Source organism: Erpetoichthys calabaricus, chromosome 10, assembly GCF_900747795.2.
Source record: "Erpetoichthys calabaricus chromosome 10, fErpCal1.3, whole genome shotgun sequence".
In the NCBI taxonomy this organism is placed as follows: Eukaryota; Metazoa; Chordata; class Cladistia; order Polypteriformes; family Polypteridae; genus Erpetoichthys; species Erpetoichthys calabaricus.
Window position 1 is genome coordinate 83,186,088 of NC_041403.2, and position 27,898 is coordinate 83,213,985.

The window sequence follows — 27,898 nt, forward strand, 5'->3', positions numbered from 1 at the left end:
TCTTAAGTCAAGGAAAAAGAAAAACAATTCATACATGTTTTTCTCTATTTTGAAAAATAATTAGAAAATTAATTTAGAACCAAAAATGACAGACTGCTTAGCAAGAACTGGAGTCCAATTAAAAGCAGAAGCTGGTTAACATAAACACCTGCAATTAAAACTGTGAACAAGACTGAACTAGAAAGTTACCATTTTAAGCCTTTTCTTACTAATTAGCACACAAATCAGCACAATACTGAAATACTGTAGATTCTCCATTTAGTATTCAGTGTCATTTATACTTGTGCCTGCACTGCTAGTCACTAATTGTCAGTATATAGATACAACTAAGAGAGCCAAGCCTGCTCCATTCACAGGGGAACCCTGGACATACTGAAAGCTATTGTGGAAAAGAGGATGATGGCAAAATTGGATGCCATCATGGAAAATACTCTCTACCACCTCCAGGGGGTGCTCTCTTTTAACCACAGGGTCATTCCACCGTGATGTGATTTCTGGATGAGCTTCTCTGGGGGTCTTTTCTGCCCGCTGCTGCCATGCAATTCAGTTCTTCTTCTCAACGTTCCAAATTAAATGCTAATACTCTTTAAATTAATTTTGCAATTTCTGCACAATATACATTTATTTATTGATTGTATTATTTGTCAACTGAGTCTGGTTCTTTGTTTTTATAGTTTTCCTACTTTATGCAAATACATTTAAATAGATTAATAATGTTTACCTAATCTAATGTAATCTTCACTGAAAAAGATGCATTAAAAAGAAAATGGGAAAAGAAAGTTAGGCATTTAGAAGTACTGACCCACTGATTTTTGAAACATGTTGGAATGAAACCTGTAGTATCTATTATACTTATCATAAGTTGAAGGTTAAATTATTTGCTTCAACATGCACTGCCGCACTGCAACGAGCCCGCCCATAGCTAATGACACAGCCACAGAAAACACAGAAACGAGAAGGTTGTAAACCGGATGTCACACGCACTGCCGCACTGCAACGAGCCCACCACCTGTAAACTAGACTTGCTCTAATCCACTGTGCCAGTGATGTAGATCACATAACGGTCATTCAGTTTGGCACCCGCCCCAGAGTCCAGAGTCAAACGCAGCGGCGTCCCAAAACGCGATAGCGCCCGCCCCAGAGTCAAACGCAGCGACTTCCCAAAGTCAGTAGGTGGCGCCCAAATAAAACGTAATGCGCCGTGGCGCCCGCCCCAGAGTCAAACGCAGTGGCTTCCCAAAACGCAGCGGCTTCCCAGAGTCAGTACGTGGCGCCCAAACAACACAACCTGTGAGCTACACTTGCTCTAATCCACTTTGCCAGTAATATAGATCACATAACGGTCACAGATTCTAACCCAGCGGCTTCCCAGACTCAGTGGCTGGCACACGAACACCACAACCTGTAAACTGAACTTGCTGTGCTCCACTCTGCCAGCAGTCGGTGTCAGCAAAGGCAACAAAATCACGTCTCCACAAAACGAGACCACTTTACTACAGATATGCTTATGTAATTAAATGACATTTCCCCAGACGCACCCACCCTCCATGATATGTCATCCATCCAGATATCGGACGGAACAGAAACTGATTGCCATTCTTGGATTTCTGATTCGCTAGCGAATCGCGGGCTTACTTGTACTTATCATAAGTTGAAGGTTAAATTATTTGCTTCAACTTTCTGCTCTGTAATATATATTTTCATGGTGGATGTAATCAGTTCTTGAGTTGCAACCAGATATTTGATGAACAGGTTCATAATTGAAGAAATAACACAAATCTCAATATTACTGTAATATAACCTGATCAAAAAAATTAATGGAACACTTAAATCACACATCAGATCTTGATGAAGTACATATTCAAGTGGAAAACCTTTAGTAAGTAATACTGTATAATTCGTTGATAACAAAGTGTTGTTAGCAATGGGCTGGATTCAACATATAACGAAAGTCAAAAATTGTAATCACAGGCTGATCCAACTTGCAGATTTCATCACTGCAACTAATAATGTGACTCAGTAGTGTGTATGGCCACCACGTGCCTATATGCTTTGCTGACAACGTCTGGGCAGGCTCCTGATGAGATGGCGGATTGTATCCTGAGGGATCTCATCCCAAACTTGGATCAGTGCATCTGTGAGCTCCTGAACAGTCTGGTGGTACTTGGTGGTGTCAGATACACTCATACATGATGTCCCTCAGGTTCTCAACTGGATTCAGGTCTGGGGAACATGTGAACCAGTCAATGACATCAATGCCTTTTGTCATCCAGGAACTGCCTACACACTCTGGCTGCATGGGTCCAGGCATTGTCCTGCACCAAGGGGAACCTAGAGCCCACTGCACCAGGTTTGACAATGGCTCTGAGGATTTCATCCTGGTACCTAACAGCAGTCAGGTACCACTGCCTAGCACATGGAGGTCTGTGCAACCCTCCAAGGATATGCCTCCCCAGACCATCACTGACCTACCGCCAAATCGATCATGCTGGATGATGTTGCAGGGTGCATAACATTCACAAAGGTGTCTTTCACATCTGTCACATGTGCTCAGTGGTGGAGCTGCCAATTCTGGTATTTTCTAGCGAATGCCAGTCGAGCTGAATGGTGATGGACTGTGAACACTTCCCACTAGAGGACATTGGGCCCTCACTGAGTTTGTTAGTGACAGCTTGGTCAGAAACATGTACCCTAGTAGCCAGCTGCAGGTCATTTTTTAGGGCTCTGGTAATACTCCTCCTGTTCCTCCTTGCACAAAGGAGCAGATACCAATGTTGCTGTTGGGTTGATGCCCTTCTATGGTCTTGTCCAGCTCTTTTCGTGTAACAGCCATGTAACCATGTCCAGGTATCTACTCCATGCTCTTGAGACTGTACTGAGAGACACACTGTCTTCTTGCCAAGTGCACCTGTTACCACTTTAATTTGCACCAAAGCAGGTGAAGTTGATTCACAATTGCTTATACTTCCTAACTGGTCAGATTGATATCCCTGAAGTTTAACTGACATATATTTAGACTGCACTGATTAAGTGTTCCCTTCATTTTTTGAGCAGTGTACTTATTTAAGAAAGTTATACAAAATGTTATCAACCTCTTACCAACAGTAAATTCAGCCGGGCATTTTCTGCACTTGTTAATAAGTCCTTCAAAGCACTCTGAAATTATTTTTGCCTAATTAACCTACAAAACATGTCTAGTTCAGTGACATTTTTGGAGGTCCACTGATGAACTACTTATTTCAGGTGCTGCCACAACATTTGAATGGGGTTTTGGCCTTGACTTTGATTTGAACTTTCCAAAATGTTCAATTCCTGTTTCTTTGGTCGTCCTAAAGTAGCCTTTCTTGTGCATTATTGATCAGTGTCTTGCAGCATGACTCAGCTTGGATCACAAATGGTGGCTTGACATTTCCTTGAAGATTCCTCATTGTGTGCATAATTTATTGTCCCTTTGGTAATGGCAAGTGATTTGGGTGTGGAATATTGCACCAGAAGATATGAGGATCATTAAAGTAATTTTGGCAAACCTGAATTAAACACTAATGTTCTTAATAGTCTGCAGTAGATTCCACCTTGCAATCTTACTATCATTTATTGTCTTTATATTGATATCATCAACTAAAAACAAAAAACATGCAGAAACCTAGATACTATTTTTGCAACCTAAGATTCCCTTCTATATATTCTTGGTGGTGTATTTTATGTCTTTCTCTGGGGCAGGTTTTGTAGGATGATCACTTCTGGAAGACTGATTATGGTGTATATTTTACTCATTTCAACAGTTTGGCTGAATGTGGGTTAGTGCTATCCCAGAGCCTCTGAAATTGTGATTCAGGATTTTTTTGATCATGGCAAGATGTACATCTAGAACCTGTGTACTGACAATTTTACACTGATGTTAAGGATCTCTGTGAGTCCTATTTGTATTAGCTTTAGCTGGGATAGTAAACCAGGCTTAAACTTTAACACAATATTTAAAGAGCTAGGGTTGTTAATGTTTTTTGTTGAATTTAAAAAATATAGATTTGATTATCTTTGGAGTCTTTACTCTGTAAACTACTTTAACTCACAACCACTTCTGACTTAATTAACTGTGAAAAATATCACAACCTTTCAGCAGATCTACGTATTGTATCTAGCTAATACATCAAACTGCTGTATTTATTCTGTATATCTCATATTTTCTGTGGTGAATATTTATCAGCCTACCCATATCCTTCTATCTGTATCCTGTTTATCTTTCTTCTACTGTCCATAGTCTGCCTAGTAGTCAATTAACCAAGTATTTACTTTCCCAAAAATTATCAAAACTTTACGTACTTTGTCACAAATGCTATTTGGGATAATAATAAAAATAACTGCAATAACAAACACACTAGAAAGATGTTTGTAATGTGATTATTTGCTCACATTTAGTAACTGTGAATCTTCAATCCCTTAATTCAGTGTTGGCTAAAGTGGCACATAATAGATAAATAAATCTTTTTATTAATTAGATCTTTCAGACATGCAGCTGTCCTTCTCCTAACCCACAGAGAGATTTGGAAAAGATTAAAACAAATTTGTTTAGGATCATACTTGACAATAGAATTACCAAAGCCTACGAAAAAACTTGTAATTTCGGCCCACCTTAAATCCCTTCACACCTCTCTGTCAGCAGAGTTGTAAATGTGTCGATAAGCACAAGCAGCCTGCTATCTCATCCCCCCACCAACGCAGAAAGGGCACAATGTTCTCTCAGCTCAAGTCTGTTTACCTGCCTGTTAGTTGCTTAGAGTTGTATAGGGCAAATGATATATTGTTATTTGGAATACATGCATTTCATGTGTGTTCCATGTCTACAACAATCTATGTAAGCACATCGTTAAAACAGAAACATTTTTCATGTTCTAGTAATAGTTGACAAAATGTAGACATGAATTGTATAATGTTTGAAGCCTGAAGTCCAAATATCAAATAAACACTTTCACAAAAGGTACAAGTATAACAAAACAAATGCACTTTTATTCAAGAATATAACTGGAGAAAAAGATCCTGCATTAGGGTGCGACACTGACACGCCCTTAATATGACCGATTTGGTAGTGCAGCGGTAAGAACTAGTTATCAGAAGGACATGGGTTCGACTTTGGACGCCTCCATTTTGAGAAGTGAGCTGCTCTTATTCTTACTATTATAGAATAAAAATATACATTTGATTTGAGTCTATAACCACCAGTGTAAACTTATGGTACTTGTAAAGGTTAGCTTTTTTCTTTTTTTTAATTCAGTGTTACAGTAATCGCTCCTCGATCGCGGTGGTTGCGTTCCAGAACCCCCCGCGAATGGTGAAAATCCGCGAAGTAGAAACCATATGTTTATATGGTTATTTTTATATTGTCATGCTTGGGTCACAGATTTACACAGAAAAACTGGAGGTTGTAGAGAGACAGGAACTTTATTCAAACACTGCAAACAAACATTTGTCTCTTTTTCAAAAGTTTAAACTGTGCTCCATGACAAGACAGAAATGACAGTTCTGTCTCACAATTAAAAGAATGCAAACATATCTTCCTCTTCAAAGGAGTGCGCATCAGGAGCAGAGAATGTCAGAGAGAGAGAAAAAAGCAAACAATCAAAAATCAATAGGGCTGTTTGGCTTTTAAGTATGCGAAGCACCGCCGGACAAAGCAGCTGCAAGAAAGGGAGCAATGTGAAGGTAGTCTTTCAGCATTTTTTAGAGGAGCGTCTGTATCCTCTAGGCCTGTGTGCGAACAGCCCCTTTGCTCACACCCCCTCCGTCAGGAGCAGAGAATGTCAGAGAGAGTGAGAGAGACAGAGAAAAACAAACAATCAAAAATCAATACGTGCCATTCGAGCTTTTAAGTATGCGAAGCACCGTGCGGGAAGCATGTCGCTTGACAAAGCAGCTGCACGGAAGGGAGCAATGTGAAGATAATCTTTCAGCATTTTTAGACGAGCGTCCATATCGTCTAGGGGTGCGAACAGCCCCCCTGCTCACACCCCCTCCGTCAGGAGCAGAGAATGTCAGAGCGAGAGAGAGAAAAACAATCAAAAATCAATACGTGCTGTTTGATCTTTTAAGTATGCGAAGCACCGTGCGGGAAGCATTATCGCTTGACAAAGCAGCCACATGTAAGCCCAGCAAGGAAGGGAGCAATGTGAAGGTAATCTTTCAGCGTTTTTTGAGGAGCGGCCCTATCCTCTAGGGGTGCGAACAGCCCCCGTGCTCACAATATATTTGAGGAGTTTTATTTAATACGTAATACACGCTCTGGTTGGGTAGCTTCTCAGCCATCTGCCAATAGCGTCCCTTGTATGAAATCAACTGGTCAAACCAACTGAGGAAGCATGTACCAGAAATTAAAAGACCCATTGTCTGCAGAAATCCACGAACCACCAAAAAATCCGCGATATATTTAAATATGCTTACATATAAAATCCGCAATAGAGTGAAGCCGCGAAAGTCAAAGCGCGATATAGCGAGGGATTACTGTATTTTCCCAGTCATGTTCACGCTCCCCACCCCCAATCTGACACTGCTGTTTTCACACATAAAGACATGCTATCAAAGAGGTGAACTCAGATGATGATGAGGGTTCTGCATCGGAGAAAGAATGCACGTCACGCTTTTTCCGTCGCTGTACTTTGTATATAAAAGCCAGATCTAATGTTATTTACGTATTTACCCTGATTTATTTACTTACCTTCCTACAGCGTAAAGTCACAAGTAGACTGCAGAGATTCCTGTGTTTGATTGGACAAAAAATACATATGCAATGCCACGGAAAGTGAATACTGACACTTCAGTACTCAAGCAATGGTACAATAATACAGTCAGACTTCTTTTTTGGGCACATACACCGTCCAGATCTTAATACTAGCGTTGAGAGTTGCTCGCGTACTGAAGAGTCTATAGATGCAGGTAGAAGCTGCCATTGCATTTTTGCCGTCGCTGTACTTTGTATATAAAAGCCAGATGGAATGTTATTTGCTGTACTTTGTATATAAAAGCCAGATCGAATGCAAGGTATTTTATTATACTTGCACCTTTTGTGAAAGTGTTTATTTGATAATTGGACTTCGGGCTTCACAGATTATACACTTCATGTCTACAATTTGTCAATTATTACTAAAACATGAAAAACGTTTTTGTTTTGCCGTTGTGTTTACATAGATTGTTGTAGACATGGAACACACATGAAATGCATGCATTTCAAATAACAATATATTATTTACCCTCTATGACTCTAGGCAATGCACTCCAACATAAACACTGAGCACTGAGAACTCTGTTTGTGAATTGAACTGTGGCGGTGGGCGGGGGGATGGGATAGTAGGCTGCTTGTGCTTATCGACACATTTACAACACAAAAGATGCTGACAGAGAGGTGTGAAGGGATTTAAGGTGGGCCGGGATTCCAAGTTTTTTTTGTAGGCTTTGGTAATTCTAGTGTTAAGCATAAGTGTCATTTTATAGTATTTTACTGAAATCAGCTTACTACAAAAAGGCAACAAAAGCAAGGATGCCATCTGTATGGACTACTGACAAAATTACCTAACCTATTGAAATTTAACACTAGAATTACCAGAGTCTACGAAAAAACTTGTAGATTCGGCCCACCTTAAAACCGTTCTCAGCTCTCTTTTGTCTTCTAAATGTGCCGATTAACACGAGCAGCAAGCAGCCGGCTATTCCATCCCCCACTGCCGCAGAATGTTCAGTAAGTTTTCCCAGCTCATGCCTTGTTTGATTATCTGGGAGTGACTGATCTGCTGGAGTTTTAGAGTGGAAATAATAGATCGCTATTTGGAACACACGCAGTTCATGTGTGTTCCGTTTCTACAGTAATCTCTGTAAACACATTTTTAAAACCGAAACGTTTTTCATATTTTAGTAGTAAATGACAAAATGTAGGCATAAACTGTATAATGTATGAAGCCTGAAGTCCAAAGATCAAGTAAACACTTTCACAAAAGGTTCAAGAAAGATACGACACCTTCCATGGCGTAGCGGTTCGATCCCCAGTCACTCCTATATTTGCCGTTTTCAGTAGTGAGCTCCTCTTTTTGTTAATACTAAACAGTAAACACATACATTTGGTTTGCGTCTGTAACACATGGTGTGCATTTATAGGACTTGTAAAAGTTACCGTTTTTTTTTTACTTTTATTCTCTCTAAATCACGATCACAATACATATATTCAATATATGTGAAAACATATCTATCTATCTAATCGCACTAATGCAATATTATTTGAAAACGAACAGCATCAGATCGGGTGTGGATTTATGTTGCCGCTATTACTGAAAGAAAAAAAAGATGAACATGTGCGTTGATACTGCAGCACTGAATAAGCTCACGTGCTCTAACATCAACCCCCACCTCCCCCTGATCTAACTCTAAGTAACAGCGCAAGTACAGACGCAAACCAAGTGTATGTGTGTACTGTATAATATTAACAAAAAGAGCAGCTTACTACTGAAAACGGCAAATATAGGAGTGAGTGGGGATCGAACCGGTGACTCTTGATCACACTTGGTTTGCGTCTGTACTTACGCTGTTTTTAGATCGAAGGGAGGGGGTGATGTTACAGCGTGTGAGCTTATTCAGTGCTGCAGGATCAACGCACATGTTGATCTTTTTTTCTTTCAGTAATAGCGCCAACATAAATCCACACCCGATCTGACGCTGTTCATTTTCAAATAATATTGCATTAGTGCGATGATGTTTTCACATATATTGTCTCTTTCTTTCAGGTGTGTAATAGGAACCACAGCATAGAGAGAGGCGTGTACATTGTAACAGGTACACACATTGTAAATGTAGGAAAGACTATCCTTGCGTGTGTGTGAACAGTTAATATTTGAATCTGATGATTGCATATAGCGCTGAACTTACTGCTCTGTACTATTCTATCCTCTGCATGTCTTGGAGTACAAAAGAAACAGCATACAGCAACATGTGGGGACTGGCAAGATCGGGGAAAAAAAACACGCAGTCACTGATTACAAACCGCAAGATGTTATGCGAATAAATATGAATAATATGAATAATGTTGCATCCGTACCACAAAGTTTTCTGAAATGTACTATACAGGTCATAGAACGCATAATTCCAAATATAATATATACCTACGTCTGTGTTTTTTTTTTTTTCGACATCATACACCATAAGGTGTACACTAATTCAGCATGAGTAGGAACACTCAATAAAACTGAATAAAAAAAAATCAAGTGACGGTGAGATACGAAGAAGGCAGATTCACCAGCGTTTGTGTGTCAGCTTTTATATCCTCCAGATGAGAGAATGTCCAGTTCCATTGTCTCAAAACACCACTCATATCTCCAGTTATTCCGTTTCAAATAAAAAATAACAGCGTTAGATCCCTGGTGGGGAAGTGGGGTTTGGCGGTAGTATGTATCGTGATCGTGATTGAAAAAAAGGTAACTTTTACAAGTCCTATAAATGCACACCGTGTGTTACAGATGCAAACCAAATGTATGTGTGTACTGTATAATATTAACAAAAGGAGCAGCTCACTACTGAAAACGGCAAATATAGGAGTGAGTGGGGATAGAACCGGGTAGGGCTGCACGATTAATCTTTTTTTTCTCATGATAACGATATTTAAGACCCACGATCAGTTAATAAATATCGTCGCGATTTTACAGTATAAAGACCAAACTGTTTTTTATGGGCTGAGTATACGGAGGACTGCGTCACTATGACGTTACTGCGTCTAGATTGCAAGCGCTTTCTGAAGCAGTAGGAGTCAATAGCAGCAATAACAGTCAGTCAGAATAAACATATGATGGCGGAGCAACGTGAGGAAGGTGCAGAAGTGCGATCGTTAGTTCCTAAAAAGGGGTCATACTCAGTTGTCTGGAACTATTTCGGTTTCGAGGAATGTGATGTTGATCAGGTACGAGTCTTGTGCAAACTTTGCTCCTGTTCCGTCCAAACGTCCCAAGGTAACACAACAAACCTCATCAACCACCTTAAAAGCCACCACAAAGTACACTATCAAGAATTTCAATGACTGAAGGCACAAACAGCAACAACAAAAAATTACCAGCCATCCACAACACAGACAACAATATCAGGGACATTGTTCAACGCAATACCATATCTGCCTAGCTCGCAAAGACACCGGGAAATAACAGAGGCGATCACATACCATATAGCCAAGGATATGTGTCCAATAACCACCGTGAGCAGTGAGGGGTTTAAAAAAATGATCGCAACACTTGATAAAAGATATAGCATTCCCTCACGCAACCATTTTTCCAATGTTGCGCTGCCCTCGCTGTATGCGAAATGCCGAAAAGAAATAGAAAGAGAAATTCTCAGGCTCAGCCTTGAATATTTTGCTGCCACGACCAACTTATGGTCAAGCAGAACTGCGGAACCGTATTTGAGCTTGACAGTTCATTTTATTGACAGCGAGTTTGAGATGAAAAGCAAGCTTTTGCAAACTTCGTTTTTCCCACAAGACCATACAGCGGAGTTTATTGCAGTGGGCCTCAAAGAAGCAATGTCCGCTTGGGGCTTGGTGGAAGAAAGACTTGTGTGCATCACAACGGACAACGCAGCTAATATGATTAGGGCAGCATCTGTGAATAACTGGCCGAGGCTACACTGCTTTGGTCACAGACTTCATTTAGCCATCGGTAAGTTGTATGTTTTTTTCCCAGATATATTGAAACAATTTGACAATTTAAAAATATTAATTGTTGTTGTTGTTTTAGTGATATTATAATCAGGGGTGCACATAACTGGTACGCAGGTACGCGTAACGTCATTTTGTTACTACAGCGCTTTCGCGTACAAAACAGAAGAGCTTTTGACTTTGACCGTTTTTTGACAGCGTGCGATTAAAATTTCACCTTCACCATTTGTTTTATGTCCTTTCGGTTTAGGTACTGCGTTTATGTTCGAAAAGTGTTTATTCCTCCGACTCAGGACCCTATTCTGCACCGGCGGAAAGCACCATACAAAGTGGTTTCGTTTTGAAATAAAATAATTTTGCGTGTTTTCCGCTTGTGGCAGTGGTAATTTTTAAATGAGGCGCAGCTGTGCGCATTTTCGGCTACTTTAAGACGGCCAAATGACAGTGCGCTCTTCACCAACAGTCTTTAGTCAGTGATGTTATTTATTAAACGATATTTAAGCGCCACGCACTCACGTGATATTAGATACGTACTCAAATAGCATTTTATTTTATTTTATTTCGGTTTTATCACAAAAGAACAACTGATTCTTTCATACCATTTTTAATGAAACGCAATACATTTGTTTAATGCATATTACGCTCAAGACGCAACCTTGTGTTCCGTCAAGTTGCACAATGACGATTAAAACCACAAAACCTTAAGGGAGCGATCTGCACTTATTAAGACCTCGCTGCGGAGTGCGTACCAAACACCAGCTCCTGCTACTCACCTGAGGAACACACTCACAAAGTTATGTGCACCCCTGATTATAATGACACATTATAATGACAATGAGTCATATGTCTACAGTATAATAATCATCATTTTTATTCTGCTAATCTATCAAATTAGATACATTTAAAAGTTAAAAAATATTTGATTAGTCAAATACTATTATGTTAATGTTTGTGAACCCAGATGAGTTTAGAATAAGTGAGTGTTTATTATTTATTAATAAATGTTTGAAAATTGTCTTATGTAGGTGTATATAATTAGTGAAATAAAAAACATTTTTTTTTTATTTCTGATCAAAAGTTGCATAAACAACAAGTCTTCCTGTGTCTTACTGTTTTTTTTCTGATCATGTTTATTTCCTGAAGAGAATGCCATGAAGGATCCAAGAATTGACCGGGCTGTGGGGCTCTGTAAAAAGTTGGTGAGCTCCTTCTCTTACAGCTGGAAGCGTAAGAGAGAGTTTTTAGCTGCACAAAAGGAGATGAAACTCCCAGAGCACTCACTGAAAACAGAGTGTCCAACAAGGTGGGGATCACGTCAGGCCATGATAGAGAGAATCATCGAGCAGCAAAAGGCCATTGCACATGTCCTGTCCTCTGACAAGAAGTCTCGTCATCTTATCCCAACATGGCAGGACATGGATGTACTAGAGGCAATCAACAAATCCTTGCACCCTCTAGTTAATTTTAGAGATGCACTGTCTGGCGAGAAGTACGTCAGCGTGTCATTTGTTAAGCCAGTTCTTCATCTTTTCAACGTATCAATCTTGAAAGTTAAGGATGATGATACTGACCTGTCAAGAGCAATCAAGTCTAAAATTTTGGAGTACCTAAACGAAAAATATAGTGACCCAGACATCCAAGCTCTATTGGACATGGCATCTACGGTGGATCCACGATTTAAGATGAGATACACGGCTGAGGACAACAAAACAACAATTCAATCCAGACTCATAGCTGAGATGCAGACTTTGGCAATGATGGTAATAAAAATGAGCTGCACTGAGATCTATATTAGTGTTTTGTGTCTCAATTAGTTAAATTTGTTCTAAATGCCTTTTTCTGTGTTTAGGTGCCACCCCAAGAAACAGCACAAGAGACCAGCGAGGAGGATGCTGAAGCTGGATGTGCCCCAAAGAAAAAGATGACTTTAGGAAGCTACTTTAAAACTGCTGAACAAGCCTTGCCACCTAACAACCAGAAATCCAGTGTAGCCTGTGAGCTGGAATCTTACTTGCAGTCAAGCTACCTGGATAGTGAGGGGGACCCATTAAAATGGTGGAAAGAACATGAAAAGATCTACCCAAGGCTTTCAAAAGTGGCAAAAAAATACTTGTGCATACCAGCCACAAGCTCTCCTTCAGAGAGGGCTTTTAGTTCCGGTGGAAATGTAGTTACTTGCTTGCGGTCTTCCCTAAAGCCCGAACAAGTTGACAGGCTTGTGTTCTTAGCCAAAAATCTGTAACATGTTGTAAAAATTTTTTATTCTTATTTGATTTTATTACAAGTTGATGTAAAAGAGGCAGTTTAATTTTATTTATTTACCACAGCTAAGAAAAATTCTCCATTCTAAACATGTTCGGTTTGTTTATTTTTCTTTATTTGTGGCTGTAAAGTGCAATAAGAATACACAAGTGAATAAAAGTTCATTACCAAAGGAATAATCGTCATTATTAATCGTGATAAAAATTTTGAGCAAAATAATCGTGATAATCATTTTTTCTGTTATCGTGCAGCCCTAGAACCGGGGACTCTTGATTATAAGTCAGCAAATCTTACCGATACACCATGAATGGTGTTGCATCATCCTTGAACCTTTTGAGAAAGTGCTTACTTGATCCTTGGACTTCACACTTCATACATTATATAGTTTATGCCTACATTTTGTCATTTACTACTAAAATATGAAAAACGTTTCTGTTTTAAAAATGTGTTTACACAGATTACTGTAGAAACGGAACACACATGAAATGCGTGTGTTCCAAATAGCGATCTATTATTTCCACTCTAAAACTCCAGCACTTCTCCCAGATAATCGAACAAGGCATGAGCTGGGAAAACATAGCGAACGTTCTGCGGCGGTGGGGGATGGAATAGTCGGCTGCTTGCTGCTCATGTTAATTGGCACATTTAGAAGACAAAGGAGAGGTGAGAATGGTTTTAAGGTGGGCCGGATCTACGGGTTTTTTCATAGACTCTGGTAATTCTAGTGTTAAATGCAAGTGTCAGCAATAGGGAAATATTAGTTTTGGTATAGAGTCATAACAAAGATCAAGCTCAAAACAAGACCTCTAATGTGAAACAGAAACTTGCAATTGAAGATTAATTAACACTAGAATTACCAGAGTCTACGAAAAAACTCGTAGATCCGGCCCACCTTAAAACCGTTCTCACCTCTCTTTTGTCTTCTAAATGTGCCGATTATGAAGAGCAGCGAGCAGCCGGCTATTCCATCCCCCACCATCGCAGAACGTTCACTAAGTTTTCCCAGCTCATGGCTTGTTTGATTACCTGGGAGTGACTGAACTGCTGGAGTTTTAGAATAGAAATAATAGATCGCTATTTGGAATACTTGCATTTCATGCGTGTTCCGTTTCTACAGTAATCTGTGTAAACACATTGCTAAAACAGAAACTTTTTCATATTTTAGTAATAAATGTTACAAAATGTAGAATGTGTAAAGCCCGAGTTCCTAAGATCAAATAAACACTTCCACAAAAGCTTCACACACCATGTAACAGTTTCCGTGGCGTAGCGCGCTAAGATTTGCTTCTCAGACCGAGTAGCTTTTCTTTGCCTCACAAACATGAGTTCAATTCCCCGCTGGGGATAAAGTGTTACTTCTTTTTTTTGTTTTTAACCTCAAACGGACATAAAATTTGTAAATTGGTATGCACTGTCAGTTAATGAGATCGTTATATTTTCATGTGGGATGCTCCTTTTAAAATATTTTTTAACAATTGAGACTGCAATTAACATGAACAACTGTCCTTATAACTTATTTTTTTCAAGATCCATAACACACAGACAGACAGAGCACTGCGTAATACAGAGACAGACAGGCAGAGATATACAAACAAACAGGGAAGGCACACGTACTGAAAGAAAAAGCACTGAATAAGCGCACCCGCTCTAACATCACCCCTCCCCTGATCTGGCTCTCTAAGTAACAGCGCAAGTACAGACGCAAACCAAGTGTAATCAAGAGTCCTGGTTCGATCCCCACTCACTCCTATATTTGCCGTTTTCAGTAGTAAGCTGCTCTTTTTGTTAATATTATACAGTACACACATGCACTTGATTTGTGTCTGTACTTGCGCTGTTACTTAGAGAGTCAGATTGGGGGAGCTTATTCAGTGCTGCAGAAACAACGCGCATGTTGATTTTTTTTTTCTTTCAGTACATGTGCCTTCCCTGTTTGTTTGTATATCTCTGCCTGTCTGTCTCTGTATTATGCAGTGCTCTGTCTGTCTGTGTGTTATGGATCTTGAAAAAAATAAGTTATAAGGACGGTTTGCTGACTTGGAGCACCACTGCCTTACTGTGCCACAGAGACGCGAGTTCGATTCCCAGCTTTGAAGAAAGTGTTTTTTTTTTCCTCAAACGGACATTGAATGTATAAATTGGTATGCACTGTAAATCGTTAACTTTAAAATGTCAATCGCGGTTATTTCTGTTGATTAATTCATGCTTTTTTACTTAGAGTCAGAACAGGAGCTTTTTCAGCTTATTCAGCTTCTGATCTGACTCAAACAGCGCCAGTATAACTTCACACCCAACCTGACGCTGTTCGTTTTCAAATAATATTGCATTACTTCGATGATGTTTTCTGATTGGTACTATTCGCGTCATAAAATGATTTCTTCAAAACGTCACATATATTTGTCTCTTTCTTTTTTTAAAATGTGCGTTGTAGCACTCAGCAACTGACCACCTGCATGTTCTTGCGCACACTAAATCAGACAGCGCTATATGCAATCATCAGATTCAAATGTTAACAGTTATATAGCACAGAATGGAAATCAGCAGTTCTTAGCATTCCACCTACTGTAACTTGCTTTCTTTTTTCTTCGATTATAGTCTTGAATAAAAGTGCACTTGTTTTGTTATACTTTTACATCAACATATGTTCCTGTGTTTGAGCTACATGGGCATGCTCAAAAATACACGTATAATGCCACGAAAAGTGCATGCAGACACTTCAGTTCGCAAGCATTGGTACGACAATGCAGTCACAAGTACACTGCAGAGCTTTAGCAGTGTCAGATGGGGAGTGTCTGATGATTGCATATAGCGCTGAAGTTACTGCTCTTTACTATGCTTTCCTCTGCATGTCCTGGAGTACAAAAGAAACAGCATACAGCAACACGTGGGGACTGGCAATACTGGGGGAAAAAAACACGCGGTCGTATGTATTGTGATACACTGCAGAACTATAGCGAGTCTTTATGTAAAAACAGCAGTGTCAGGTGGGGGGCGGTAGGGATGGATCCTGAACGCGACTGAGACAATGAAAAGTGAATTTAAAAAAAATAAAGCTAACCTTTACAAATATCATAAATTACACCAGCTGTTACAGACTGAAATCAAATGTATCTTTTTATTCTAAAATAGTGAAAATAAGAACACTTCTCAAATGGGAGTTGTGCAGGATCGAACTCATGAGCTTCTGATTCCCAGTCAGCGACTGATACTGTTACGCCACGGAAGAAGTGATAGTTAATTCATGTCAATGTCTCACACTAAGGCGGGTTTTTTTGGCGGTGGCTTTTTTTTGTACCTTTTGTGAAAGTGTTTCTTTGATATTTGGACTTCAGGCTTCATACATTATATAGTTTATGCCTACATTTTGTCAATTGCTACTAGAATATATAACACGTTTCTGTTTTAACAATGTGTTTACACAGATTACTGTAGAAATGCAACACATATGAAATGCGTGTGTTCCAAATAACAATCTTATTATTTCTACTCTAAAACTCCACTTCACTCCCAGGTAATCAATCAAGGCAAGAGCTGGGAAATGCTTGTTTACGCTCTAAGTCGTTGGGGGGATGGAATAGCCGGCTGCTGGGAGCTTGTCTTTATCAGTACATTTAGATGACAAAAGACGCTGGCGGAGAGGTGAGAAAGGTTTTAAGAAGCGATTTAAGGTGGGCCGGATATACGAGTTTTTTCGTAGGCTCTGGTAATTCTAGTGTTAAAGAATTAAAAGTTCATTTATCTAACTAGGTTTAATAATAATAATTCTTTGCATTTATATAGCGCTTTTCTCACTACTCAAAGTGCTCAGCAATTGCAGGTTAAGGGCCTTGCTCAAGGGCCCAACAGAGCAGAGTCCCTATTGGCATTTATGGGATTCGAACCGGCAACCTTCCAGTTGCCAGTGCAGATCCCTAGCCTCAGAGCTAGGGATATTACTAAACTAAACTAAACTAATGATAGTTAAAAAAAACTACATACTTTTTGTGTGTTTAAAAGTAGCATAGTTGCTTTTAAAACAGTGCTATAATACAGAAGAAAATCAGATGAAAGGAAGGTTTTCTTTTCAGGAAAATAGAAATCGAATTGGGACGAACGGGTTGAAAGTGAGGAATTACAGAGAAGTATTTTATCTCTCCCACATTTTTAAGATGGCCAGTACTTGATGAGCTCAATTGTTATTTCCCATATTCATATATATAGTACAGTATATTAACTTATTGTGTTTATATATTTTCTGGGAAATACTTTTTATTTTCATGTCTCTGATTCCAAACATGTTTAAGAAAAGGGTTTAAGCCATTAATGTCTAATTTGCCCTAATGCAAATGAACACTGAAAGTAGATATGTCAGCAACTAGAGCTGCCTGCTTACGACTTAATAGAGTTGTGAGAGTAATATGGTAACATAATTAACAGAAGATACATTTTATATTTTTTATTTCCCCAAAGAACAGGAAATGTAGGTTCCTTGCAAAATGCAGGTGTGAATATTAAATACTTTTACATAAATTGCTGATTTCAGTATAGTGAAAGCGATTTTTGTTAAAATAATTTTTCTATTTAGCAACTCTAAAATGATCTTATATAAGAGAGTGTGGATGAATGCGTTTGTGTGCACTATGATAACCTGATTTGGTGTCCTTGGTTGATTTTCAGCCTTGAGCCCGAAACAGCTAAAACAGGCTCTGGCTCCCTGTGGCAATAAAATGAATTATGACTGTAAAGTAAATGAATGGATGGACAGATCATGATTTACCTGGTATAAAGCAGTCTTTAGCATTTTTTATCCACAGTAATACTGCATTAAGGTCAAGACCCTGTCCCGTGTTATAATTAGCCCTCCCCTGCCCTGTACCCACACAGTCCTCTGGGAATGACAAATCTGCACACCACATGCTCTTATCTTTCTGGAGACACTCACCCTAGACCTAAGCACCAAATGGTTTACAAAATTGTGTGTTATGGTATCTCAAAGAGAACATTTAACCAATTAGCCCACCAAGCTGTGTGGTCTACTATTTTAGGAATAGTGACTTGTACTGAGAGGTCCGACTGCTTGAAATTCTAGTTGATTTACTGACTTATGGTATGATTTAATCAAATCATTAAATCTCTTTGTGCTTAGGAAAGTGAACATGCAGCAGAACAGAACACTATTCCTTACTAATTGCTTATGGATAACAATTACGAATAAATGTAGCAGAAAGCGACCAAATGCTTGAAAATCCTTTTACTTGAAGTACATGTTCTCATGCTGTAAACGAATCATAGTCTATGACTATGAGCTCCTAAAAATAATCAAAGGATGGAGTTATCTGTTGTATAATATAAAACTTCTCATTGTAAAAAATGTGTACTTGTTTTATATCATAAAGAATGTGGAAATATCACATAAATGTTCTTAGGACATCTATTATAATTTGCTTGAGTGGGCAAAGGTTGCAGTGCACACATAGGTCTGCCCAAGAAAATGTTTAGTAAAAAAAAAAAAAAGCATACAGAATGTGGGCATGACTGGGTTACTGTGTAAGGGTTAACATACTAGTACAAAGAGAAAGAGAACTATAAAAAGACAATCACAGCACCCAAGTGACAGAGACATGACGTAGTCATAGTGCTGGAATTTATAGTGCGCTGTTAATAGTTTGAAGAAAACTGATGATGCGGTGCTTAAATTAACATGCAAATAGGCCACCATTAATCTACACCTCAAGTGAATCATCACCTCTGTATATTTATTTTGTCATTACTGAACTGAACACGTGCCTTTAAAGTCTAAACCTAACCCAGCCCTTCAAAAACATTCCCTGCTTGCACTAAATAAAAAAAAAAGTTGTTTACCTTTCACGTAATAGAAATTAAATTGCAGCCTGACCATATATGGCATATCTTGGCTGTGGTTTTATTTCCTTTGTACTGCATTCCCAAAAGTGACTGCTGCAACTTGCGCAAAAGATGGTGATTAAAAAACTTCCTGCTTGTAAGGGACAAAAGAAAGGGAATTCTTGCATAATTAAAAAGAAAATGGTGCAGAGAGAAAAGAAAATAAGTTTCTTAAAAGTATCCTGAAAATTGTACAATCATATGCCAGAAAAATGGAAGAAATAAAGTTAGGGTAATGCAACCCCAACCTTAATGCTGAACAAGCATGTATCTATAAAAAGAATAACATAATATTTACTTCACTTTGAAAAACTTAAGTAAGAAACATTACATTTGAATGCTCAACAGTTGAAATATATTTCAATATACACATATATATAGTTCTACTTTTTTAAAAAAAAAAAAACACATTAGAATTCTCTTTTAAGACAAGGCTGGTCTAGTTTGAGTTAACAATGACCCCAGATGAAATATGGCTGCATCACAATACATATATTCAAATATATTTGAACTAGCCCATTAAGGAATCGGAGTTTGTACTGTCTACTGTGTTCACACATGTTTTCTCTAAGGGACTCCAGTTTCTTGTCACAGCCCACAAAGATGCCATAGATTTGTCTGGAGTATCTAAATCACCTGGTAGGAAAGTGCTTATGAGTGTGCCGAACGATGGACTTGCATCATGTCCGGGGCTGGTTTCTGCCTGGAAAACTGTTGCCGGCAGACCTACTATGTGTCTCACAAATAAGACCAGAAAACTGGAGAATGGATAGACTTAACTACTAAAACAAATTGCAACTACTAAATACAAAACAGGGCGGCACGGTTGCGTAGTGGGTAGGGCTGCTGCCTCGCAGTTAGGAGACCCAGGTTCGCTTCCCGGGTCCTCCCTGTGTGGAGTTTGCATGTTCTCCCAGTGTCTGCGTGGGTTTCCTCCAGGTACTCCGGTTTCCTCCCACAGTCCAAAGACATGCAGGTTAGGTGCATTGGCTATTCTAAATTGTCCCTAGTGTGTGCTTGGTGAGTGTGTGCGCGCCCTGCAGGGGGCTGGCACCCTGCCTGGGGTTTGTTTCCTGCCTTGCGCCCTGTGTTGGCTGTGTTTGGCTCCAGCAGACCCCCGTAACCCTGTAGCTAGGGTTGGATAATTTAAACGTAACTCATATGAAACCAAAAAAAATTACTTTCTGTAGAAAATTGACTTTTCCATATTGCATGACTCTTTCAGTTTCCATTGTAAAATGTCCACTTCTAGACAAGTAATCGTCAAAATGGATGCATAAATGGAAAAACACACTACAAAAATAAATGCATTCAACACCAAAAGGCAACAAATTTGACTTTCTTTTTCTAAAATACTTCAGACTGTTTTTGTGAGAGAGAGTTCTACTTGAAATGCTTTATTAATGACAAAAAGGGAAGAAGATAAGTGAGTTGCAGATTCACAGGTAAGATTTATCCTCATAAAATTTGCTAATGACCCCCTTTCTTTCAGGTGAATTTCACAAATCATTTATTCCTGCCATCTCCTTCCCTTTCATACTTATCTGATCCTCCTCAAACGGGATTTTTTCTGTTAACATCATTCCACTCACTCTCCAGATTCACACATGAAGATAATCTTAAATTAAATTCACGCTGATAAGAATTGTCATTATATTTCTTACTGTATATGCTATATCAATTGCAAGTAAACTAAATTACAAGTACTATATACTTTATCAATCATAAAAGCTAACCAAAAGATGCAGATGTTAGATACAGCTGTCACTTAATTTTTTTTTACATTACAGATGTACACTGCTGTTTTTATGTTTACACCTAGAGATTAAACTGGGGACTGTCCTCACAGGCACATCTCCTCTTTTTTTGTATATGAGCAAACAAGAAATGTCTTTTAAATTATACTAATCCTAATTTGTTGTGGGATATATGGGCAACTTGAAAGATTCCTACCCAAGAGAGATACAGCCGCGTGGCAGGAGGGTATCACTGCCCTGTAGAAATGCTCTGTTTCACTATAAAGTAACACTCTTAGTCTGCTTATTATTGTGTAAACCAGAGGGTTGAGTTGAAACACTATGGGTTTGCACACAAAGATAACAGGATGCATCAGGTTGGAAAAGTGGAGTTTTGCTCCATTCAAGTCTTGTGAAAACTGAGCTTTTGTCAATGGGACACTAGAGCTTTATGGTAAAAAGTAAATAAAGTGCAAAAGCAAAAGGCATCAGTTGTTTCTTCTTTTCTGATGAAAGCCAGGAATCCCACAATTCTCTATGATTGGCACTCCAGCTGTAGTTCACCAAGACAGGCTGGTCAGATATTTTATGCCAGACAGGACAGGAACTGCCATCAGATTCAGTCAATGTTGTAAAACCTTATTAAAAAAGCTACAACTTTTGCAAATCTGAAATATATTCTGCAGTTTATATTTGTATTAACAATTATAGAACTGTCAGCATAAAAACATTTCCAAATGACATCTAGGGTTGTTTACTATGAGTTAAAGCTGAGGTATCAGAAGTTTGCTTACAACAGCACAGACATCACCGATACCCTCAAAAGGGTCCATGCTTAAATGGTACAAATAATACATGAATGATGAAAGCAATGTTATAAGGCAGAAAAATGGATCCACTTGAACCCTGAAAGAAATAGGACAAGAGGATACTTGACAGAGAAGTTTAAATTACAAGATTGTAAAAATCTTTGGGGGGAGAGTGGAACTCATACTTAAGAGTTGCATGATGAGATGAAAGAATCCTTGAATGACGTACATGCACCAAAAATAATTTATATATTGATTTTGTGTATAAAACAGATACATGTTTTACAACTATTTTTTATCTGGAATACAGTCATTTTTAAAATACTGACCAGTTGAATGACTAATAGCATAGAGTTAGGCTTGAAAAATTGCATGCATGAGTATTACTTATTTGGTAAAGTCCCTCTCATTTTAGAGTTTGTTTTCAAATGTATATTCTACTTTATCCCACAATTTTCTTCATAAAGTATTGTTACATAAATAGTTAACTGTTCAGATGACAAATTCATGGTGCTATATGTCAGCTTTCACATGACACAATTCATCTAGCATTTCTGAATGACACTGTTCCATAGGTCTGAAGCAGTTAAAAAATGCAAGTGGAGAGAAATAAAAAAAACAACTTTCAAGTTAATCATTTTGCTTCTCTTGTAAAATTATATGAAATATAAAGACCATTGAGGTCTTGTGCATCCCCAGGTCACTGCCTTTGTCATCAATGTGGTCTTTTACTGAATGAGCTCACCTTGAAGCCACATGTTTGCAGGGTCAGACCAGCAATTCTAACTACCTATTAGTTATTGAACTGATTTAGAACGGCTTACTTACAAAAGACTCAGCAGAAAGTGAAGACAGACCATAGGTTATCTTTAAAGTTTCAGCAAACACAGTAATCACTATTCTTATTAGTACACTGTTATTTTGGCTAAACCATATAAAAGTTTTTGAAGCATGAGTGATACAGCAGGGAAAAAACACATCCAAAAGTGCAATTCAGCACAAAAGCAACACCCTGTGACTTTTGAAATTGTGACTAATAATAAATGAGCCTCTGTGAAGGAATGAGATCTTTGCTTTTTTTCACAGAGCTGCTTTACTGCAAAGAAATCACTGGCCCACACATGCACATTTGGATTGTATTATTGCTATATAGCTGGTAATAATGGCATAGTGGTTGGTGCTGCTACCTCACTGATTTGGCTTTCTGTCTGCACAGGCTTTTCCTAGCATACTCTGTTTTTATGTCTCACAAACCAAAAGATGCACATGTTAGAACAGGAAATTCTGAATTAGCACTGCAGAGGTATGGGTGTGTGCATGAATTAACCCAGCAATGCACTAATGCCCTGCCCTGGGTTAGTTCCTACCTTGCACCTGATGTAGCTGGGATGGGCTCTGTGGGATGAAGAATGTTGTTAATTTAATAAATACTTGTATAGTGTCACAATGCTAGAATGTTTTCCCTACATTTTGAGGTCATTCAGGCTAAATACATAAACTAAAGTTACCACTGGCTGTTACAGCCCTGGCAAGAATACTTGAAGTAATATGGATAAGACAGAAATGCTCTGAACTGTCAACTGACCCATATACAAGTTTCCCTGGCTCAAAGCAGTAGAAGTAAAGCTTTGATAAGTTCCTGTTTCTGAAAACAATCAGACTGTCAGACTCTATTATAGGCATGCACCTTGTTTTTAATGTACCAGTTGTCATCACTATTTCCACAAGAAGAATGCATGATTAACATGCTTATGATTTCAACTATATGACATTAATTCCATGCATATTCCTAAATTATTTTAGCTACATATGTTTGTTAAGACAACTGATCTGTGCTTTCCAAATATTTTCTTAGTCATTTAGTGCCTATAGCTACAATTTTCCTTTACTGTCATATGTAAAAATAAACAAGAGTGATAGAATACATTCTTGGAAGTCTGGTCCACATATGCATTTTTTTTCATTTTCAAAAGAATTTGCTTGTTTTACTTGGCAATGTAATTACTATTACTCTTATACTTCTGAGACACCAATAAGAAAGAGTTAATACAGAGTAAGAGAACATACAATTTTCTATACTGATATGTGTTGTGAGAAAAGCAAAACTATGGAAGTGCTACCAACTTCCTAATGTGTCCTTTGATGTGCTGATGTACTGCATTGACTGCTGCCATCATGTGCTTTAAATAGCTGTTCCTGGATAAGGGATATGTGGTTGGACCACCTAGTTAGCCGACGGCTTCCTCTTTTTTTAAATAAACTGTATTATAAATAAAAAAAATAAAAAAGATCAATTACCTCCTATAACACCTTGGGCAAAGCTATTTATGCCAAGAAATAATTCCAGAGAATTGTCTTTAATACTTGAAATTTGCTATGCAAAGTATCAGCTGCTCCCTGCCATGCAGAAAGAGCTACCAAATTCAGGTTCACCTTGTCTACGACAATACACACATCGTCAGCTGGAGCACCTTTCATATGTGTAACAAGGTCACAATTCTACCACAGTTCCATATTAAAAATGTTTTTCTTTCCTTTGTCACTCTGTGTAGTTTAATTCTCTGTTTCAGCTTTAGATCATTAAATACTTCATTTTAGCAATCAGGTTTTTTCAGTATAGGGCTAACAGGCATCTCAAAGCTGAACTCATGCTGACTGATGCTAAAGCTGGATGGTTTTTGTTTAGGCAAAATAAGTGCTGACAGCAATGCAGTGTCATGCAAATTGAACAGCTAAATGCAAAAAACAGGTGAACTATAAAGATGACAAATGATGGGATTGCTCGCTAAGTGCTTTCTTATCTAGTACACCAAAGCCTGTGAAGAGACACATTCAAAATCTCGCTTATCTGTATTTCTACCCCCACACCATTGCCTCCTTCAGCCCTTGGCAACACATAGAGTCATCCTCCCCTTACAAGTAGACACAATACAAGCTCTGGTACACAATAGAAAAAGTTCACAATGCAGAATAAAAGGCATTCAATGTTATGAGTGCCAAGAGTCAGAGCATCATTCTTTTAAAAGTCAAACAACAAATTTGCCCTAATTAATCCAACAATGATGTGCCCGTTTTCCTGAAGTGAGAACCTTTTTAGTTTGTTGATTTATTGTTAGCAAATCTGGATTACAAGTGGTTCTGGGAATGAAAAATATCAGAGAGGCTGGGCACAAAATGCTAGTCACCTTTGAACAAATTGGAAATCCTGGTAAATGGAGGCCACTCTCAGTTCTGAAGTGGCATGGTAATGTCAAGACTATATTGTAGGCAGTTTCTTTCATCAGAGGCTAAAGCCTTTAAAGCTGTTATTAAAGTACACTTTTCTTGCAGTTGTTTAGCTCACAAGACTTTGTGCATTCTGTTTAGATATGATTTAGAATGTAATTTAGAGAGAATGAGAGTTTAGTTTTTGATACTGAGTCTAGGTGACAGTGGCATGTGTTGGACTACAATGGCACACAAGTGTCCTACCAGCTTTAGAGATTATCTCATTTTATATTAAGGATGCTATATTAAAAGCTATACAACAATTCATTTGTCCATCTAATTTAGGGTCCTACATTTCCCATTGCAGAATCACAGCAGACCTGCAGCATATTTAAGTGTCATCAGGCACAAAGTCAATTTGGAAAGGAAATGGGTCATTCATAGGGCACACACCAATTTTATTTTATTTTTTTATTTTATTAATTTTATTTCAAGAAAGTAGCATCATATAAAATCTGGCAATTTAGGAAGAACACCAGACAATTAAAAAAGGAAATAGAGAAAAACCAGTACCTAACAAAAACAATAATTCAACCCTCACCCGAGAGAAAGTAAAAATAGGAGAGCCAAAAGCAGAGAAAAGCCCATCTTTTTCCCCCTATATGTATGCTTAGTCTAAATCATTTTTAAATAAGTCATGCCAATTTCAAATAATACAGAAAGTCAGTTACCCACTGAGTTAATAAAATGTGTGGTGCAATTCTTTCAGTTTAGCAAGATAAATCTATATGCCAGTAGTGTGGTATAGGCTATTGCAAACAATTTGTCCTTATCCACTTTAAACCCATTTGGGAGTACACCTAATGTATCTGTAAATGATATAAGAGTGATTGTGATACCAAGGCTGTCTGATATATATTAAAAGATTTTTGTCTAAAATTATGTTAAATTACTGCATTCCCAAAACATATGGCCTAGTGATGCTAGAGCTAGATGGTAATGCTCTCAAGTTAGCTCTTGCCCTGAAATCATTTTGGACAATTTTAAATGAGATAAGTGTGATCGATGAACAATTTTAAGTTGAAATATCGAGTGTTTGATGCACATAGAGCTAGAGTGTATTATATTTCCACTTTTTTTCACAAATGTTAATTGAAAGATTATTTTCTTACTGTACCCTAGGGTCACTGAATAAGATTATTTGAGCTGTATTGCCTCAGGAGTAGAAATAGGTAGGTGGTGTGGGAAATTAGGTTTCTTTAAACCAAATTTAGCATTTGAGAATAATACAAAAATTATATTGTTGGAATATTAAATTTCAAATGTAATTGTTCGGAAGATGCAAATATGTTATCTACACACAGTTATGTTTCATAATACTGAGCATTTTCCAAAGATTAAATACCGAGTAGATTTGAAAATGTTGAAAAAGGTGATTAGAGGAGCAATGGACAAAAGATTATCTACCTTGAAGTGCATCCTGCATTGGCTTCTGAGTGATCACTGTATGACTGGATTATTAGTATATTGACAAAGTATTTAAATGGTCACAAAGCAGGGCATACAAAGACGTACAGCAAAATTATTTTCCTTTGCTGACCAGGCAGGTGTACATTTCTTAATTTGTGCTTCAGGTCTTTATAGTGTGTATAATTGCCAACAGGAATGCCATAATACCAGAATTTTTGTACTCAATACCAATACCAGTGAAATTTTACAATATTCGATACCATGGCAAAAACATAAAATCTCATTCAGTGGCTTTTTATTAAAGTAGTTATTGAAATGGACAATATTGTGCTTTTTTCTGTAATACCATATAAAACATATAATAATAATAATAATGCATTTTATTTATAGGGGCACTTTACATTAGCAGTAAATCTCAAAGTGCAACATAAAAAGTTTAAACAAAGGCAAGGCAAGATAAAAACAGAGATAAAACAACAATAATTATAGCATTCTTGTTAATACGCTTTCCTAAATAGAAAAGTCTTTAGCTGTTTTTTAAAACAGCCCACAATCTGCTGTGTTCTTAGGGCTCATTTATACTTCAAGCTCAGAACGCGTACGTGCCTGCATCATGGCCGCCACGCGTTTTGAGCATTCATTTGATGAGTCCTCTGAGCAGGTCCTCAGAAATTAACGTGACGCGTGCGCGAGTTGCAGTACCAGCAAAAAGTCGGGGGGCGCAGTGTGCTAAAAGTTGGAATGTGACGTCAGAGTCTCTGTTTACTATCTACATGTGACAGAAAGCCGCTTTGCGGATCCTACGAGATCAGTGTGCGCGCTTTGATATTTGATAAATGGTTCGATGTGGTGAAGCAAAATGGCGACATACAGATGTATTCATGGTGCTTTTATATTCAAGCGTCGCATATTCCCGATCGTAATGACACGATACGTTGTAAAATTCTCACATACCGTTTTCTGTGCTATCTTTTTTTCTAGGGCTTCCTCTGCTCCTGACAGCAGCGTATCGCCAGCAATAGATCGCCACACTGAGCACATTAAATGTACGATATTCCAACTCTCTGCACATTTAGAATCCTTAGATTTATACTTGATATCACTTTCATGATGAAAAGCATTAAAGTATGTATATTACATTTTACAGATAAATCGGTAATTTTGTTTAAATAATGAATACTGTTAATAATTACACACATGGGGTGACAGAGTGGCGGAGCGTTAGCGCTGCTGTCTTGCAGGGAGTCACGTCGCAGATATTCCCTGCCTGGAGTTTACACGTTTTCCTGCTGGGTTTCTTCAGTGTGCTCCAGTTTCCTTCCAAAGATATGCAGATTTGGGGATTTGGTGCTGCTAAAATGACGCTAGTGTATGTGTGTGCTTATATTCACCTTGCGATGAGCTGAGGCATCGTCCAGGGATTGTTTCTCACTCGTGCCCAATGCTTGCTGGAATGGACACATCCCTGGATTTAATCAATAAACATCCTTTTCAGAGATATTGCAGTAAGGTGTCATCGGAATTTAATGGGTGATCTAGGCAATTCACAACACAGAGAAGCCGAACATGTTCTCACCGTGATAATATCTCGCACTACCACCTGGCTGATTCCTCCAGATTTACGTAAAGTACGCACGCAAGTATAAACACTTCAACGCTTGCGTAGCAGGAGCATCCGCTGCAGCATGCATCGCGTGAAGTATAACTCCGGCCTTAGGCTCTCTGGTAGGGTATTCCAGAGCCATGGAGCAGTGGCTGCAAAGGCTCGGTCTCCCATTGTATGAAATTTGGTCACAGGGGTAGGTATTTGTAAAACAGAGGTTTCTTGTAGTGGATTGTAATAAAAGGAGTTCTTTAAG

The 27,898-nt window shown here is 38.4% G+C and overlaps 2 protein-coding genes across 4 annotated transcripts in view; one reads left to right on the forward strand and one right to left on the reverse strand.

Annotated features, from left to right (window-relative positions):
• The window catches only part of LOC114659191 (guanine nucleotide-binding protein G(I)/G(S)/G(O) subunit gamma-12-like), a 284,521-nt gene that overhangs the window by 31,551 nt on the left and 225,072 nt on the right, over positions 1-27,898 (reverse strand). The window lies entirely within an intron of this gene.
• On the forward strand, positions 9,787-13,187 carry LOC127529397 (E3 SUMO-protein ligase ZBED1-like). The gene is made up of 3 exons (XM_051932774.1): positions 9,787-10,673; positions 11,816-12,432; positions 12,522-13,187. Exons 1-3 carry the CDS (start codon positions 10,196-10,198, stop codon positions 12,912-12,914), a joined length of 1,488 nt encoding a protein of 495 aa, XP_051788734.1. The 5' UTR covers positions 9,787-10,195; the 3' UTR covers positions 12,915-13,187.

What these genes read in the sequence shown, in the direction of transcription:
- LOC127529397 (XM_051932774.1), top strand. Translation starts at nt 10,196, where the DNA reads ATGTGTCCAATAACCACCGTGAGCAGTGAGGGGTTTAAAAAAATGATC. An exon ending in CAGACTTCATTTAGCCATCG is followed by an intron (nt 10,674 to 11,815) that starts GTAAGTTGTATG and finishes TATTTCCTGAAG; the next exon opens with AGAATGCCATGAAGGATCCA. An exon ending in TGCAGACTTTGGCAATGATG is followed by an intron (nt 12,433 to 12,521) that starts GTAATAAAAATG and finishes TTCTGTGTTTAG; the next exon opens with GTGCCACCCCAAGAAACAGC.